The sequence below is a fragment of the Mustela nigripes genome, chromosome 6, assembly GCF_022355385.1.
Source record: "Mustela nigripes isolate SB6536 chromosome 6, MUSNIG.SB6536, whole genome shotgun sequence".
In the NCBI taxonomy this organism is placed as follows: domain Eukaryota; kingdom Metazoa; phylum Chordata; class Mammalia; order Carnivora; family Mustelidae; genus Mustela; species Mustela nigripes.
The window spans coordinates 107,735,995-107,751,267 of NC_081562.1; the positions used below are offsets into that span (position 1 = coordinate 107,735,995).

Sequence of the window (15,273 nt, forward strand, 5' to 3'; positions counted from 1 at the left end):
TCACACTGCCCCATGTTAGCCTGACTCCAGCCCCAGTGGTTCTCCGACTCAGAGCTGCTACTAAGAAATGTCTGTTGTAGAGTCAGAAAGTTACTAAGTCTACAGTCCTTGGGAGCACCTTGAAAGGAACAATTGTCACATATATTAAAAAACAAACAAGTGAGAAATATCAACGCAGCAGCAGAAGATACTGGAGAAACGCAGCTGGAGGGATGGAATTGGGAGATTAAACCCAGGTTAAGATGGAGAGCAGAGTGCTAGAAGCTGCCACACACTATGGAAGCTGAGAATCATAGACATATGTAGCTTTTGCTTTATTTCAGCTGCTAGGGAGGAAGTCCTGACACCTCGGCCTTCTCTGAGCATCCTGGGAGACCTGACTAACTAGGAGGGACGTGCAGCAGCTCTGTGCACAGGCCCAGCTCTCCCTGTGGCTCTGTGACTTGCGTGCCTGTGTCCACTTCTCCTGCTGAGAGTGAGGACAATGGGCTGGGCTGCTGGTAGAGATCCATGAGCACCAATCCTACCCACCCCAGAAGCAACCACCAGGACCTGAGTTCTCAACTGGGGGGCCATGCTGCCCTTCTTCAAGTGGAATTTGAGAGTGTGTAGGGCTTTTTTTTGTTGTTGTCTGGATGGCTGGGGCTGCACGGCTGACGTTTTGAGAGCCAAGACCAAGGAAGTTAAATGTCCCACAATGAGAGAGAATAGTCCTGCCCTTGCTGAACACTGGTATCGTCTGTGTTGAGAAACACCTCTCCAGCAAAGGTCAGGAAGGACAACTGAGGTTTCTGAGCTATCTCTTGGTCTAAGTATTTAAAGAGACCCCACATCTCAGTAGGCAGACCCAGGGGGCACTACGTCTAGTTATACCCAGCTTGTCCCTCTACTTTGAGCTGGATAATATCCACCAATCCTCTGTTCCCCAGCCCCCCATCCCTGACTACTGACTGTCTCCTTCTCTGGACTTCTGTGGGTTTGTGGAATATTAACTGATTCCTCCACTTTCATACCCAATTGCTACATATCTTAATTCCTACAGACTTTAAAAATCACTGCTAAAAATGTTCCCTCGGATGTGGCCTTTACTCAACCTTTATTAATAGTAATAACAATGAAAGTTTAGTTAGTTCTGTCTATGCTATCGCTCTCCTCCAGATCTTCCTTGAAGGGTGTGGGGTGCGCATCTGGTCCATGCAAGGACGGGCTTCCTGAGTGAGGCATGCATGTGCCCCCCCCACCCCGCCAACCTTGGCATGCACGAGCAGCAGGACCAGAATTCTAGTGTTAAGGTACCAGCAGAGCTGCCGAGAGAGAGTGGTTATGTTGAATGGAGAGCGAACAAACATCACCAGACTACCTCCGGAGACTGTCTCCAGCCAGGCCTGCACGGCTGCGCGGCGTATGGAGGGAAGGTCAGGCACTGAATTTAAAACAGACGATAGATACAAAGTTACACAGGAATGTGTGGTCCCCTTGAGGAGAACTGAGGTCATCCTAGAGCCCCCAAACAGAAGAGAAACTGAGAGACATTACAAGCCAGAGGCCTGTCAGCCAATGACGAATGGTCAGAGTCCTGTTGTAAGCCTACAAGATGGGTATTCGGGATGAGAAAAGGAGAGAAAACACAGGGAGGGTCAACGGCGGCTCAAGGCTGCAGAGCCCATGGCTGCAGGCCAGTCTGATGTCTCTGGTCAGCAGGGTCTCTCTTGTCACTCCCGCTGAGTATTTATGCTGCTGCAGAGTAGTTAACAGAGGTTGGTCTTGTCTATAGGTGAAGACTTGGGGCTGGGGAGGATCACATGTCCCAAAGGGCTAAACTTCAGGAAGGCAGGGAGCACCCGTTTTATCTATTTAGCCTTACAGGGTGTGTGGCCCCGTCAGGCGCTGAATGGAAGCATGAAGACAAGTGAGCGAGAGACAGAGGTTGATGACACCAAGGTTCCATATTTGGACAGTGGGTATGCTGAGGTGGGAAGGTGTGGAGAATGACATGGCAGCTGACATAGCTCTCACCAGTCTCCATGTTCCCCTTTTATTGCTTGCTATTCCTTGAAGAAGTGAGGTTAAAGTTCGTCTTCACCCTACTGTAGAACACAGACCATCTCACCTGAGACCTAGAGCTGGACATTATACTATCTACTCTAAAGGCCTCCTGGATCTAAATCTCTTCTTAAAACTTCATTTCAGGGGCGCCTGGGTGGCTCAGTGGGTTGGGCCTCTGCCTTCGGCTTGGGTCATGATCCCAGGGTGCTGGGATCAAGCCCCACATCGGGCTCTCTGCTCAGCGGGGAGCCTGCTTCCTCCTCTCTCTGCCTGCCTCTCTGTCTACTTGTGATCCCTCTCTCTGTCCAATAAATAAATAAAATCTTTAAAAAAAAAAAAAACTTCATTTCAGTTCAAAATATACTGCCCCACCCTGTCCTACCAATGTACATTCACACTCAGACACACACCACACAAGGAAAGCACCAGAACATTTTGCCAAGTGGACAGAGTAATCCTGTCTGGTCATACGGGGACAGAAAGCAAAGTCTTGGTTTTCCCAAGGTCAAGTTCATTTTACTATTTTGCAACCATGAAGAAAGAGCTCATAACCTCTTAACCTACAGAGAACTTTACATATCCTCAAACAATAGCTAAGGGTAGTGGTCACAATTAACATCAGGAAAATAAAATGGTTCATTGGCTCTTACGTTTTTATCAAACTGAAGGCTTTGGTCCTGACAGAAGAGTCCTCTACAACAATGAGAGGGGAAGGTGCTCTGAGGGGCATTGGGACCTTGGATTTTGAAACAGTTACCTCTAGAAATGGAAGACTCAGAGGTTGGTACCATTCGCTCCTCCTCCTCTTTCTCTCGAATATGTGTCCAGTGCACATCAGCCTGGATCTCCAAGGGGTCGGCTGGATTTATGATCTGCTGTAGCCTCTGGCTCCCGACTAGTATACCAGGGTCAGAAGTGGGAGAAATGAGGAAGGGAGAGATGATGGAGGAAGGAAGCAGAAAATAAACAATCAAGGAAAGGAGGGGATGGAATACCACAGGAAAGGAAACAGAAAGAAAAGTTACTGTATTTGCCAGGATCAGTTTGAATCAGAAAGAGGCAAAAACTGAGAACACATGTGCGTGTACACACACACACACACACACACACACACACACGATTTCCACTTGTTCAACTTGATTTAGTTGTTTTAAGCTTCACTTATACTGTAATTTCAATAAAGAGAACCATACATTACAACTCCAAAAAGAACTCTCCTTTCTGATGCTCTTTTCATCTTCTCTGCATTTGAGAGACCCAAATGCCAAGTCAGAAAAAAAGGAAGGTTACAACTGCCCTCCGAAGGGCCATCCCTCCAGGTCCTGAGTACTCAGCTCTGTCACCCAGCACAGTGTGAGATCCTAGAGAATGCACCATTCATGTCCCTTCTGTGTCACACAGCGTGGTGCTTACCGCCACCTGTCATGCTGACAGCTTCTCCTTTGAGATTCAAGCCAAGTGACAAGAGAAAAGTGGGATGGGACAGTATCGTTCTGTCAGGAACCAGCTAACTCACGCAGGACAGAAACTTATTTTGTTGGTCCTTTAGTGTTTATCTTTTGCAGTTAGAGAGAGAGAAAAAAAAATCCCCCTTCCATAATAGGTCTCATGCTGCATGCTGGTCTGTGGCAGGGACACGCTATAGGGAAGAAATGGAGTTTGGGGAGGCAATGGCTGGGAGACGAAGCAGAGCTCTATCCTGTAAATCCCCAAAGTTTTGGGAGCTCGTGGGCAGGAATAAAACAATACCTCTTTGCTTTTTCTGAGGTCAAGGCCCTTTTCCTTAAAACTCCATTTGGTGCCCCACTGCTCCTCTCTGGACATAAGACCTGCCTTTTCAGCTAAAGGAGAATTGACCAGCAGCCCTTCCACTGATTCTTGCTGCCAGAGCCCAAGGACTATACATGCAGCCCCTGCCCTGTAAACTGCCTGTCTTCAGAGCTTGGACCATGCCATACAGCAGGGTGAGAATAAAGGGATAGCCAGCAACTTGGAGAGGGGATGCTTCAGGAGGGAGGGTGGCTATTCAGGCAGCAAGAGCAGGTGCCACCTGATCTGAAGGACTCTGGGACTCCTGATGGGAGCCCACTCTCAACAGTCTACCTGGACAGTTTGGCTTTGGCTTCCCTACCACACAACCTCTTCATTTTTAAACAATGGAGAATGTGGTCTGGACAGGAAGTAACACTAAGAGCAGCGAATGTGGTGCAGGCAGTGTGCTATGTTAAATGTGGGGTGGTAGGCCTGCATGCATGCTCCCTTTGAACCTGCTGGTCTCCACAGATTCGTTTCCTCAGGTCAACCGGCCTTTACGGTGTTGGATGGCACTGAATCACAGCAAAGTCACCCAACAGCTCGAATGGCAGACGACTAAGGAAGGTCAGTCAGAGAAAAACGTGGACCCCGTCTTCATCTTCTAAGCAACAAAGAGAAGACAGTGAGTCTTCTCCCCAGATAGTGTGCTGCTTCCTGTCATAAATGTAGCCTTGGGGACACAGGAGCCGGATTTTAGGGGAAATGTGACAAGGCACAATGGCGGGGGGTTCTGGGCCCCTCTGCTGTGCCGGCTCTGCCACTTACGGCCACTATGACTGCAACGGGAGGTTCTCTAAGTTAGAAGGTGTTCGCTAAAGCAGAGGGCTTATAGCAAAGCATACGAGGGGCACAAACGGGGCCACATTCAATAAGGATCTTCTGGAATCTTCTCCTCTGACTGCCCCTTGCTTCTCCTCTGTCTTACATGCTATTGTGCAGGTGACCATCCATGAAGGCTGGGCCCAGGGACAGGTGCCAAGCTAGGCATATGCCAAAGTCTGTCAGCACAGCTTTATAAAGCACAGATCTTTTCATGTGGGACCTGCTCTTGAAGGCAGATTCTGGATGGCTGTTAGGGAGCCAGGGTAGAAGGTGGGCAACGGGCAGAGCGGGTACCTTTACGTGTACCCGTAGCTTCTTCCTTTGACAGCTGCTGGAGCCACTGGCCTTGCAGGAGTTCTCTGTCCCAGGGGCAGTACTCCCCTTCTACAGCAGGGGGAGCCAGACACCCACAAACACAGCATCAAGAACCCCGCATGGGGATAAACAGAGAAGAGAGCATGGAAGGGAGGAAAGAGAATAGAGAAGAGTTATCTTCAGGTGCAAGGCAAGACCATTCTGTTACTGTCTACACAGCCATCGAAGTCCACTGCTCAGAAGATACAAACACCATGGGCTAGGAACACAGGCCCCAGGGTTGGGGTGAATTTGTCGGTAGGTATTTCTCCAGTTAAAGCACATCCCTGCGGGCTGGGTCTTGATGCTAGTTCCAGATGCAGGAAATTAAGTCTGCAGGGACGAAAGCACAGCTAAACTCTCCTGCAAAGGGCACAGACTTTGACCTAAGCTGTGTCTGGGGCTAAAGCCACTAAGCATATGAATCACCAGATGAAGAGAATGATGTCTGAAATGATACAAACAAAATATCTTTTTCCCGGATGTCCTGTGAGCCTGATGGCCCCTGTGATGAACAGGGACGAGGGGACAGCCCTGAGACTGAGCCAACCATGGTTCTGCAGACATGGCAGACTGGAGAACTCAAGACACTGGCTTCCTGGCCCAGGGCCTACCTCCTTCTTCCACAGATCTTATTCATTTCTCATCAGAAGGAGGGAGAGAGGGTCAGGCCACCAAGGGCTGCCTCTGTGGGCCTCCCCCAGCCTCTGTCTTTGGAGGGAAGAGTGCAGGAGAACTAGGTCTAGAGAAGCCCCTCAGGGACCTGAGGAAGTACCTGGCCTCTGACCATTCCCACTGGCATCAGTCAGCTTGGGGGCAGGAGGAGGCTGTCTTTCCTCTTGCCTGCCCTGTCTTACTAGGGTCTCGGAGTTACACAGCTCTCAGGACCATCTCAGTACCATGCACCCTGTCTGGGAAGGGCTCTGCATCTGGTTAGCACTCGGACCTTCCCTGGGCCAGACTGGGGGATGGGGTCTGGGCCGCGAAGGACATGAATTCCAGGAGGAGCAGAGGTAAGCAGAAGAGCGGCAGAGAAATCTATTGCCAACTCGAAGAGGCCCAGAGCTGTCCCAAATTAATGCGCTCCTCTAACAATGGCTGGGAGGGATGGGTGCTTTAAAGGCCCATGTCCTTCCCTTCCCCCATGTGCTCTGGAGAGAGCACAGCTGTGAGATGATAGGCACTGCTGTCAGGGGAGCTCAGGTCTCTATCTGCCCTAGTTTCTTCTTCACCACCCACCAGACTTCTGGGCAGCCAAGGAAGGGAAAGAATGAGCCTCTCTCTTACAGAGGCAAGAAAAGGAGGCCCACCAAGTTCTTCCTCATCACTCAAGGACACACACAGCCAGAGATGGGGGCAGAATTGAAACATTTCAAGTTCAAGGCAAGAGAACATTTCAGAGCCAACCAGACCAAGTGCTGGAACAGATGCTCCTTCTCAGGACACTGATCCAAACACGTTACTACCTGCCATGAACTGAACCCTGTCTAGTGGGCTCCTAGCCCCTCCTCAGTGACAACAGCTCCGAGCAGAGTGAGAGTCAATGCTCTGCAGCCTCCAGTGTCCTGGACTCTGAGTCCAGGAAACCTCTTGAAAGCAAATTCCTTTTCTTTATTAAAATAAATTTCTTTTAGCAGAAACTAAAGGGAAAAAAAGAGCAAAAATGAGGACAGGAGAATGAGTAACCTATTTTGGACGAAGTCCATCTGCTGACCCTCTGCCTTCCACTTCCAATTTCTCCCCAGAATGTGCACAATGGACATTATTTCCACTGTCAATGGCCTCCTCTGCCCCCCGAAACTAAGGTCAGAGAGAGGCAGGAAGGATGATCTCTGGGGGTGGGGGAGGCAGTCCATGTGCAACAGAAACCTTACTCAAGAACAGAACAGGCTGCCTCAGGGGTGGGACAGGGTCAGAGTTAGGAGAAGAGATTTTTTTTTCTGACCTTCACTAGATTCTTCCTCTTCCTCCTCATATTCTTCCTCCTCCTCCTCCTCCTCTTCATATTCCTCTTCCTCCTCCTCCTCTTCATTCCCAGGGCCGTAGCTCTTTGAGGCCTCTAGTTCCTCTTCACTCTTTCCTTTCAGAAGAGCATGGATCCTCACAGCCTCCTTCCAAGGAACACCGCCCAGATCTGAGGGGGGCAGAGGGGGCTCCTCTTCCTCCTCCTCCTCCTCTTCCTCCATCTCAGACTCAGAACTGCTGTAGGGGAAACAACCACACAACCAAAGTGAGTAGACAGTTAAAAGTCACAACCAGGGGCGCCTGGGTGGCTCAGTGGGTTGAGCCGCTGCCTTCGGCTCAGGTCATGATCTCAGGGTCCTGGGATCGAGTCCCGCATCGGGCTCTCTGCTCAGCAGGGGCCTGCTTCCTTCCCTTCCCCTCTCTCTGCCTGCCTCTCTACCTACTGTGATCTCTCTCTGTCAAATAAATACATAAAATCTTAAAAAAAAAAAAAAGTCACAACCAGAGGCAAACTGTCCCAGCAAAGCAACTGCTGGGCAGGAAGGGGGAGAGGACAGGCACGGAGGGGTGCAGCGTGCTTCCCCGCCCAGGTAAGACACACGAGGGGAAGGAGAGTGAGTAGAGGGCCAGAGAAAACACACACGTATGGGTAACCCCGACATAAAGCCACATGAGCCAACAGCCCAGTCTGGCGGTGTGCTCTGTTCAGTGAATAGCAACTCCAACAAGTTTAGTCTTAGAGGCCCTCAGAGATAGTAGGGGCATGGGCTCATTTTGATATGAACCCATGACCCAAGGGAATCAAGAATGGAGAGAAAGTGTACTTTCATCATGACCTACTTTTTGGTTTAAATAAATTTTTATTTATTTGAGGACCTCAATTCTACTTGACTCAGGGTTGGAAGGCTCTCGTGGGAACCACGGTGAGAAAGAGCTGCTTCCAAGAGGCGTGAACTGAAGTCTTAGCCACAGACGGGTTAGCCATCAAGGTGTGTGTGCTGGAGTGAAGGCTGTGCATTCAGTTCCACAGTGTTCCTGACATGCCATGCCCAGAGTACGATACCATGGTGAACACGCAGTTAACAAGGCAGCATAACAAGGCAGCAAAGGCACTGTCCGCTGAAGTTACAGAACAGGGGGTATGGGGAGGGCATGGAAAAAAACATCACATCCCTGGGGTCATCACCCTTGACCACCAGCCATTCTCCCTTGATGGCACGCAGTCTAGAGCTCAGCTGGAAAAGGGAAGGAGCACTAAATGCTGCGAGACACTAGCTGTGACTTATGCAAGCCCAAATCCTGGACCACTGCCCTCAGAGCCATGGCCCCGGAGCATCTGTACCCTCTTCCCTGGCCGGCAGAGTGAGCTGTCAACAGGTGGTACAAGAATAAAATTCAATGCCCTACCACGGGGCTGCAGAGCAGGAGAAAAACCCAATCAGCACCACACAAATGAAGCTCCTCAGACCTATTTCACAGTCCGATAATTCCCCAAGTCTTTTTCGGGAGAGGCTCTGCCCTCAGTGAGAAATGTGTAGTTGACTGGGCTGGGAAAAATGTGGCATGTGCCAACCTCTGGCACGAGAAAGCCAAACCCCAGAGGCATTGCACATGAGGCTGAGGTCTGGTCCCGTCTTCCTGTGACAGTGGGCTGCTCTCTCCCTGCCTGGAGCGGGACAGTGCACGTGGAGAGGGCATCAGTGAATATAGTGCGATAAGGTCCATAATACCCCACCCCCAGCACTAGTCGTACCTGTGCAATAAAGAATTTCACCTTGCTTAAACAGATGGTCTGGCCTTTGTCTTGGGGCCTGGGAGGTCAACTCTAAGCCCCTGGGAGGTCCTGCCTGATGGGAATGTATTTATTTCCCTGGAATCCTTGGGTCATGGTGGACAGTCTAATAATGTGATTTAGGGGGAGGGCTGACCACATCCGAAAGACGTATGATTTAGGGTGGAGGTTTGAGTCATGCGGTACTAGTTGGCCTGGAGACTGAAATCAATCATACCACGTAGAAAATCAGTCCATCAATGCCTAGGTAATGGAGCCCCAATAAATCTCTGAATATCGAGGCTTGGGTGAGTAATACTACATGGGATTTGTCACACATTAATACCAAGAAAGTAACACAGCCCTGACTCCACAGGGAGAGGCTGATGGGAGCTCCATGTCCATACTTTCTCGGACTCTGCTCTGTGTACTTCTTCACCTGGCTGACTTCAATCAGTATCCTTCCCTATAATTAAATCATAACCATGAGTATAAGCCTTTTGGCAGGTTCTGGGCATCCTTCTAACAAGTTAATGAACTCGAGGGTGGTTTTGGGAATGCCCATACTCCGGCCAGGTCAGAAGGGAGGTCAGTCCAGGAGGCTGTGTGCCCATGACTTCTCAGGTGGCTGATTCTCACAGGCCTACACTGGCTCTGCTCCTCACCAGCTGTATGACCTTGAGCTGACTATAGCTGAGCTTCAGCATCCTTGTCAGTAAGGCGGGAATGTTAATACCTGCCTCAGAGAAATGTTGTGAAGGTCAGGCACTTTCCTGATTTTCATGTTTGTGTTACACTCTGGGATTCTGGCTATTCACGTATCTGTATCTGTTTACTTGTTTACTCTGTTTACTCGTTCCTTCATTCATTCAATGAACATTTCTGAGTGCCTATTAAAGTTCACCTATTAAAGTTAGGTACAAAAATAAAGGGAGTCTGTTCCTTACTGCAAGCAGCTCCCTTTAGTGAATGCTACTTTGTTCACTCATTCATTCAGCCCCCTTGAAAACTTACTGAGCATCTTCTACTTGTAATGCACTTCCTAGACATTGCAGAGGATACAAGGGTGACATAGAAAAGAGCCTCAGGGATGCCTGGGTGGTTCAGTTGGTTAAGCGGCTGCCTTCGGCTCAGGTCATGATCCTGGCATCCTGGGATCGAGTCCTGCATCGGGCTCCTTGCTCGGCAGGGAGCCTGCTTCTCCCTCTGACTCTGCCTGCCACTCTGTCTGCCTGTGCTCTCTCTCTGACAAATAAATTTAAAAAAAAAAAAAAAAAGAAAGAAAGAAAAACAAAGAAAAGAGCCTCATTCTTCAGGGGAGATAAGATGCAAACACGGCAATGATAAAAGAAGGTACAACATTACTGTAGGGGGATGAAGGGTTGAGAGGAGGTAGTTCAAGGTGAGTAAATATAAGAAATTGGGCCATAGAAAGCTTGGCATCTGGACTTTGACTCTTTTTCACGACTTACTTAAGTATTATTTTTGCCTTACTTTTGTGTCCTCACTTGTTTACTTTCTTACTACTTAACAACGTATAACCCGACATAGATCACCTAACATCTTTCCAACATGAAATAAAGATAAGAATGCCTCCTATGCTCATCTTAAATCTTATGTAGATGTATTAAAAATTCACTTGGGCAGAAGGCAGGCCAGCTTGCCCTTCCTTCACAGTCAGAAGGTTACCCCAGGAGTCAGCAGACTCAACGGGCCCTCACTGCAGCTTCCCGGCTCCTTGTACTGTGCCCTGTCATGAGGGTGGTGGCACTGGGCTCCATGATGAGACAATGGGGCCCCACATACAGCTCTGAGTGCCACACTGGCTAGTTTTATGATAGCTCAAAGACCACAGGAAAATAGGGAGTGAGGCACAGAGCATAAAAAATCAGGTGGGAAGGCCAACACTTGCCTCTCTTCAAAAGCTACCAGCTCTCAGTCCATTTCTGAGAGGCCTGGCTACATTGCTTCTGGAAATCTGAGATAGGCAAACCAGACTTGCTCCCTTTGTGAAGATGGACAGGTGTTGCCAAATGTTCCTTCCTAGGCCATCATCTCCCTGGGGCCCTGGAGCCGTTCTCTGAGTCTTAATAGGCTCCTTAAGTCATGCAAGATTCATAGCGCAAATTCAGTAGGCCCAGTCTCATTTTCTGGCTGTCATCAGTGCCTGAATTTCTGGGTCTGGACTTTGAAAAGGCTAGGAGAAAGGGGGAAGAGAAGGAATGTGTAGTGAGGTAGACCACCCCCGACCACCTGGAGTCAGCCTAGAAACTTTTTAAGTGTGGAGAACTGCTGCTACACACCAGAACAAAATACAACACAGTCAACCAACTTCTCTGTCCTTTTTTTTTTTTTTTTTTAAGATTTTATTTATTTATTTGACAGAGAGAAATCACAAGTAGATGGAGAGGCAGGCAGAGAGAGAGAGGGAAGCAGGCTCCCTGCTGAGCAGAGAGCCCGATGCGGGACTCGATCCCAGGACCCTGAGATCATGACCTGAGCTGAAGGCAGCGGCTTAACCCACTGAGCCACCCAGGCGCCCTTCTCTGTCCTTTTGGGAAGAGGGGGCGACCTCTCAATTTATAGTTTCCTAGGAGAGATGAGGGCCAGAAAATGCAGTCCTCGAGATCAGCATTCCATCATGACAGGTGTCTGTTTCTGCATTTGAAACAGTCAATTGCTTTGTGTGACTATTCGATGTGGGTGGGTCCCCCTGGACTGCATGCTCTCTGAGAGCAGGGACAGGTCTGCTTGGCTCGCTGCAGGGCTTACCACGCGGCCTTGCACAGTCCAAAGAGGCAAAGCCAGGGCAAGCTGCTGCCTAAATTCACAGGTGTCATGGAGATGAGACCTCTGAAGTCCATCAAAAGGAGTAGACCCTTTCAGTTAGAAGAACATCTTGCAAAAATCCTCCCTGCTATGGTACTTCCAATCCCTGATCTTAAAGCACTTTCCCTGAGTTTCTTCTCATTGAGGCTATGATGGAGCCTGGAAGGAGGAAGCCAGACCAGCAGGCATGTGGACAAGATTCTAAAAAAACAAGATTTGCTCCACACTTAAATGTGCTGAATAGAGAGTCTGCCATGCCAGGAGGGAAGGGCCAAGGATAGTAACAGTGATGGTGAATGCCCCCCGAGCTCTAAAAAGTGCCATGTGGCACAAAACACTTCACATGAATTAGGTCATTTAATTACCCATTAACCCTAGGACACGATAACTCTAGGACTCTAGGACATATTAACATCCCCACTGTCACAAATGAGGCCAGTGAACCTTAAAGAGGTTGGGTGAGAGGTCAAGATTCCCACCAGTGTCCACACCCTTGTCACACTGCGCCCTCTTGGATGGTTCGCCAAGAACCCAAGAGTTCTTCAGCCACTGGCAGCTGTCAGGATGCCAAACCCCGGAAAAAGACCATGACCATCTCCTGCTTGCCTGGGTCCAACTTCAGAAAGTGGAGACTGGAAATCTGGGCAGGCCCTACGGTGACTGAGGCAGACTGCTGTGCGAATACCACTTGAAGTTCTTGGGTGGTTTTCAAGGGAAAATAGGAAATCGTGGTTTTTCATTTTTAAATGAACCCACTCTAGATATCCGAGTACCCACTCCTAGATCTCATCCGCTCTGACAACTGTATACACACTCCACCGCTCGGCACACTGCTTGAGAAGATGGATGTTGTCCAGCTATCGTGGCACGATGGAAACTTAATCCGTGCTGAAAGCAGCATCCTGCTCAGCGACGGCTCCCATTACTGCCTCTGCTGGAGAAGCGGTGAGGGAGAGAGAAGACCACTGGGAAGGGTGAGGGGGAGAGAGGACCAGTCAGGAATTTCCACTTATTTATGTCAACCTTGAAGAAGGGGCTTCTCCTTATCGCGTTACTCCAATGGAGGGCCAAGCCTCTTCCACCACAACTAGCCGTCACAAAACTAGTACTTGCCTGTCATGGACTTTTGGGGAGTCCTCTGTGATCTGGCTGCCCCATCTGTAAAGGGCACCTGTTTGCTCTAGCCCTCACTGACTTGAGGCTCTCACCAGATGGGTGCCGCCCAAGCCATCTTCATCGCCTGGGATGAAGTTGCCCAGCAACTAAAATCATAAAGCTAGTTTTCCAGGCACCTGGGTGGCCTAGACCATTAGGCATCTGCCTTCAGCTCAGGTCATGATCTCAGGGTCCTAGGATTGAGCCCCGCATTGGGCTCTCTGCTCAGCAGGGAGTCTATTTCTTCCTCTGTCTCTCCTTCTGTACTCTCCCCTTCTCTCTCTCTCAAATAAATAAGTAATATCTTATAATAAACAAAGAAAACCCCTAGTTTTCTTTTGTCTTTAGGCACCTGTTCTCTCCCAGAGAAAATAAAAGTACTATTTCTAGGGTGTCCTTTGGAAGATGTTCCTCCCTCCCCTACTTCAAGGAAGGGTCATGGAGCTAATCAGGTCTGGGCCAGTAGTGCCTGCTTAGGTAAACTAAATCAGGACACCCATAAGACTCACGCAGTGTGTGTGTTCAAAACAGGTACTCTTGGTCCCTACCTCAAGCCCACCGACTCAGTTACTCCAGGGGAGGGTCCAGGATTTACTTTGGTACCAAGTGTCCCAGGTGGCCCTTATCATCAGGGAAATTTGGGAGATTTAGAGCAGTGGTTTGAAAAGTGTGGTCCCTAGACAACAACATCACCTGGGAACTTTTTAGGAATGCAAATCTTGGCTATACATTACCCAGTGTGTGTCTCAGTGTTAATGGAAAGCCTCCACCAGTCTGGGAGACACCATGGGTGCTCTCATCCCAGAAGCCCTGCAGGACAGTCTGACTGATAGTGATTTTACACCATCTTTCATCTTGTTCTCTATTGGTGGCCCTGATCATCTTCCATGGAGCACTCTGAATCCTGTACTGACTCTGGCAGACCTGGGTAGTAATGAATGTGAGGCCCTGGGGCAAAGACAGTGGACTCAGGAGGCCTGTGGGGGCTGCAGGGCGCATGTTCCCTTCAGGCATCACTCACTGAAACATCACGAAAACACTGGCATGGCCACGCCAAAAAACCACTGGCTGTGTCTACGGCCTTGGGACACAGGCTCTCTGCTCTACTCTTTACCTCTTTACCTTACTTACCTTCCATCTCAGCTAGAGGAGGAAGGAAGAAGCCTGGAGAGGTGAGGTGGCTTCCCTAAGATTGCCGGGCGACCTGGGGTCATAGCAGGAGCCCCTCATTCCAACCCTGACACCCCTGCCACTGACCCAGTGCACTGCTTCAGGCCTCTGGTTGTCCCTCTGCGCATGGTTTGTCCCTCCAGTGAACCTGTCAACAGCCCAAGGGCAGGAGCGGGGACTGTCATTTTTGTTCTGTTACCTTCTCAATGAATGGCAAAGTGTTAAGCCCATGGTAGGTGTCCAAGAAATACTTACTGAAATCTCTGAATTACGTCCCATGGGTTGTGATTCTTACTGGCTAATGAGATAAAGAGACAGGGGACTGCATGGAAAGGGGGAGATCAGTAGGCAGTAGGGAAAACAGGAAGAATCCTGAACTTGGATCCAGGAAACCTGAGTCTGAGTCTTAGTCAACCCTCGATCCTAGTATTAGTCACCAGCAGTCTCCGTAATTATGGAGTGGTAAGATGTATGCTCTGGCCTACTTCACAGGACTTTGGCAAGGATGACCAAGGGAGGTGATGACCAAGTGAGATAATGGATACAGAAGTCCTCTGGAAATGGTCCGGTGCCATGCAAAGGGGTAATAAAGGCAACTGCCATCAACAGGCATGCCACATACTGTTTCCAATGCTTCTTACTATTTAACCCTCACAGCAACTGTGTGAGGCAACTCCTAGCACTGCCTTCATTTCACAGATGAGGAAATGGAGGCACAGAGAGGTTATATGACTTGCCTATTGTCACATAGCTGGTAGGTGGCACCCAGGTCCCCTGCCGGGGATACAGTGCTGCCTCACCCCGTAGGTACATTCATCTGGGGAAGGGGCTGCCAGGACAAACCACAGGTATGAAGCAACACACAAGAAAACGGGCTGCAGCCCCCGGGCACAGGCTGACCTGCTGGCCACGTCTTCCTCTGCACCTTTGTCCAGCGCGCTGCTCAGGTTGTGCTCGGCCTGTGTCTCCTCGGGCACCTCCTCCAGCTCCACGGCCTGTTTCACAGACAGGCGGTAGTTCTCCAGCTCGATCCGTTCAGGAGTGCCCCTGAGTCTCTTGGCAATGCTAGGCTCTTCCAGACCATTCACACTTGAACCTATAAGACAAGCAAAGTGGGAAATGACCACAAGTGGTGAGGGATGGAGGGGGTATGCGGGGAAGGAGGAGGCGCCAACAGAAGGATATCTAAGGCATCCATGGCAGTCACCACTCATTTCAGTGAAAGGAGGGATGGGGGCCAGACAGGGAGTCCATGAGGTCACACAGGCCAGGAAAGGACTGCAGGGTGAGAGCGGCAACCCTTCCCTGAGCAGGAGAAACAGGAAGACAGCACATCTGCCCTGAGA

At 49.7% G+C, this 15,273-nt stretch overlaps 1 protein-coding gene across 15 annotated transcripts in view; it reads right to left on the reverse strand.

Annotated features, from left to right (window-relative positions):
- MICAL3 (microtubule associated monooxygenase, calponin and LIM domain containing 3) overlaps positions 1-15,273 on the reverse strand; it is a 221,544-nt gene that overhangs the window by 36,942 nt on the left and 169,329 nt on the right. For 8 of the 15 annotated variants that reach the window (XM_059403945.1, XM_059403951.1, XM_059403955.1 and 5 more), the window contains 4 exons: positions 14,828-15,023; positions 6,983-7,239; positions 4,978-5,067; positions 2,804-2,941 (listed from right to left, as the gene is read on the reverse strand). In XM_059403945.1, coding sequence (XP_059259928.1) covers positions 2,804-2,941; positions 4,978-5,067; positions 6,983-7,239; positions 14,828-15,023 — 681 coding nt within the window. Of the gene's footprint in view, positions 1-1,360; positions 1,424-2,803; positions 2,942-4,977; positions 5,068-6,982; positions 7,240-14,827; positions 15,024-15,273 lie in introns of all 15 variants that reach the window. The other 7 variants (XM_059403958.1, XM_059403956.1, XM_059403952.1 and 4 more) reach the window with 4 other exon arrangements.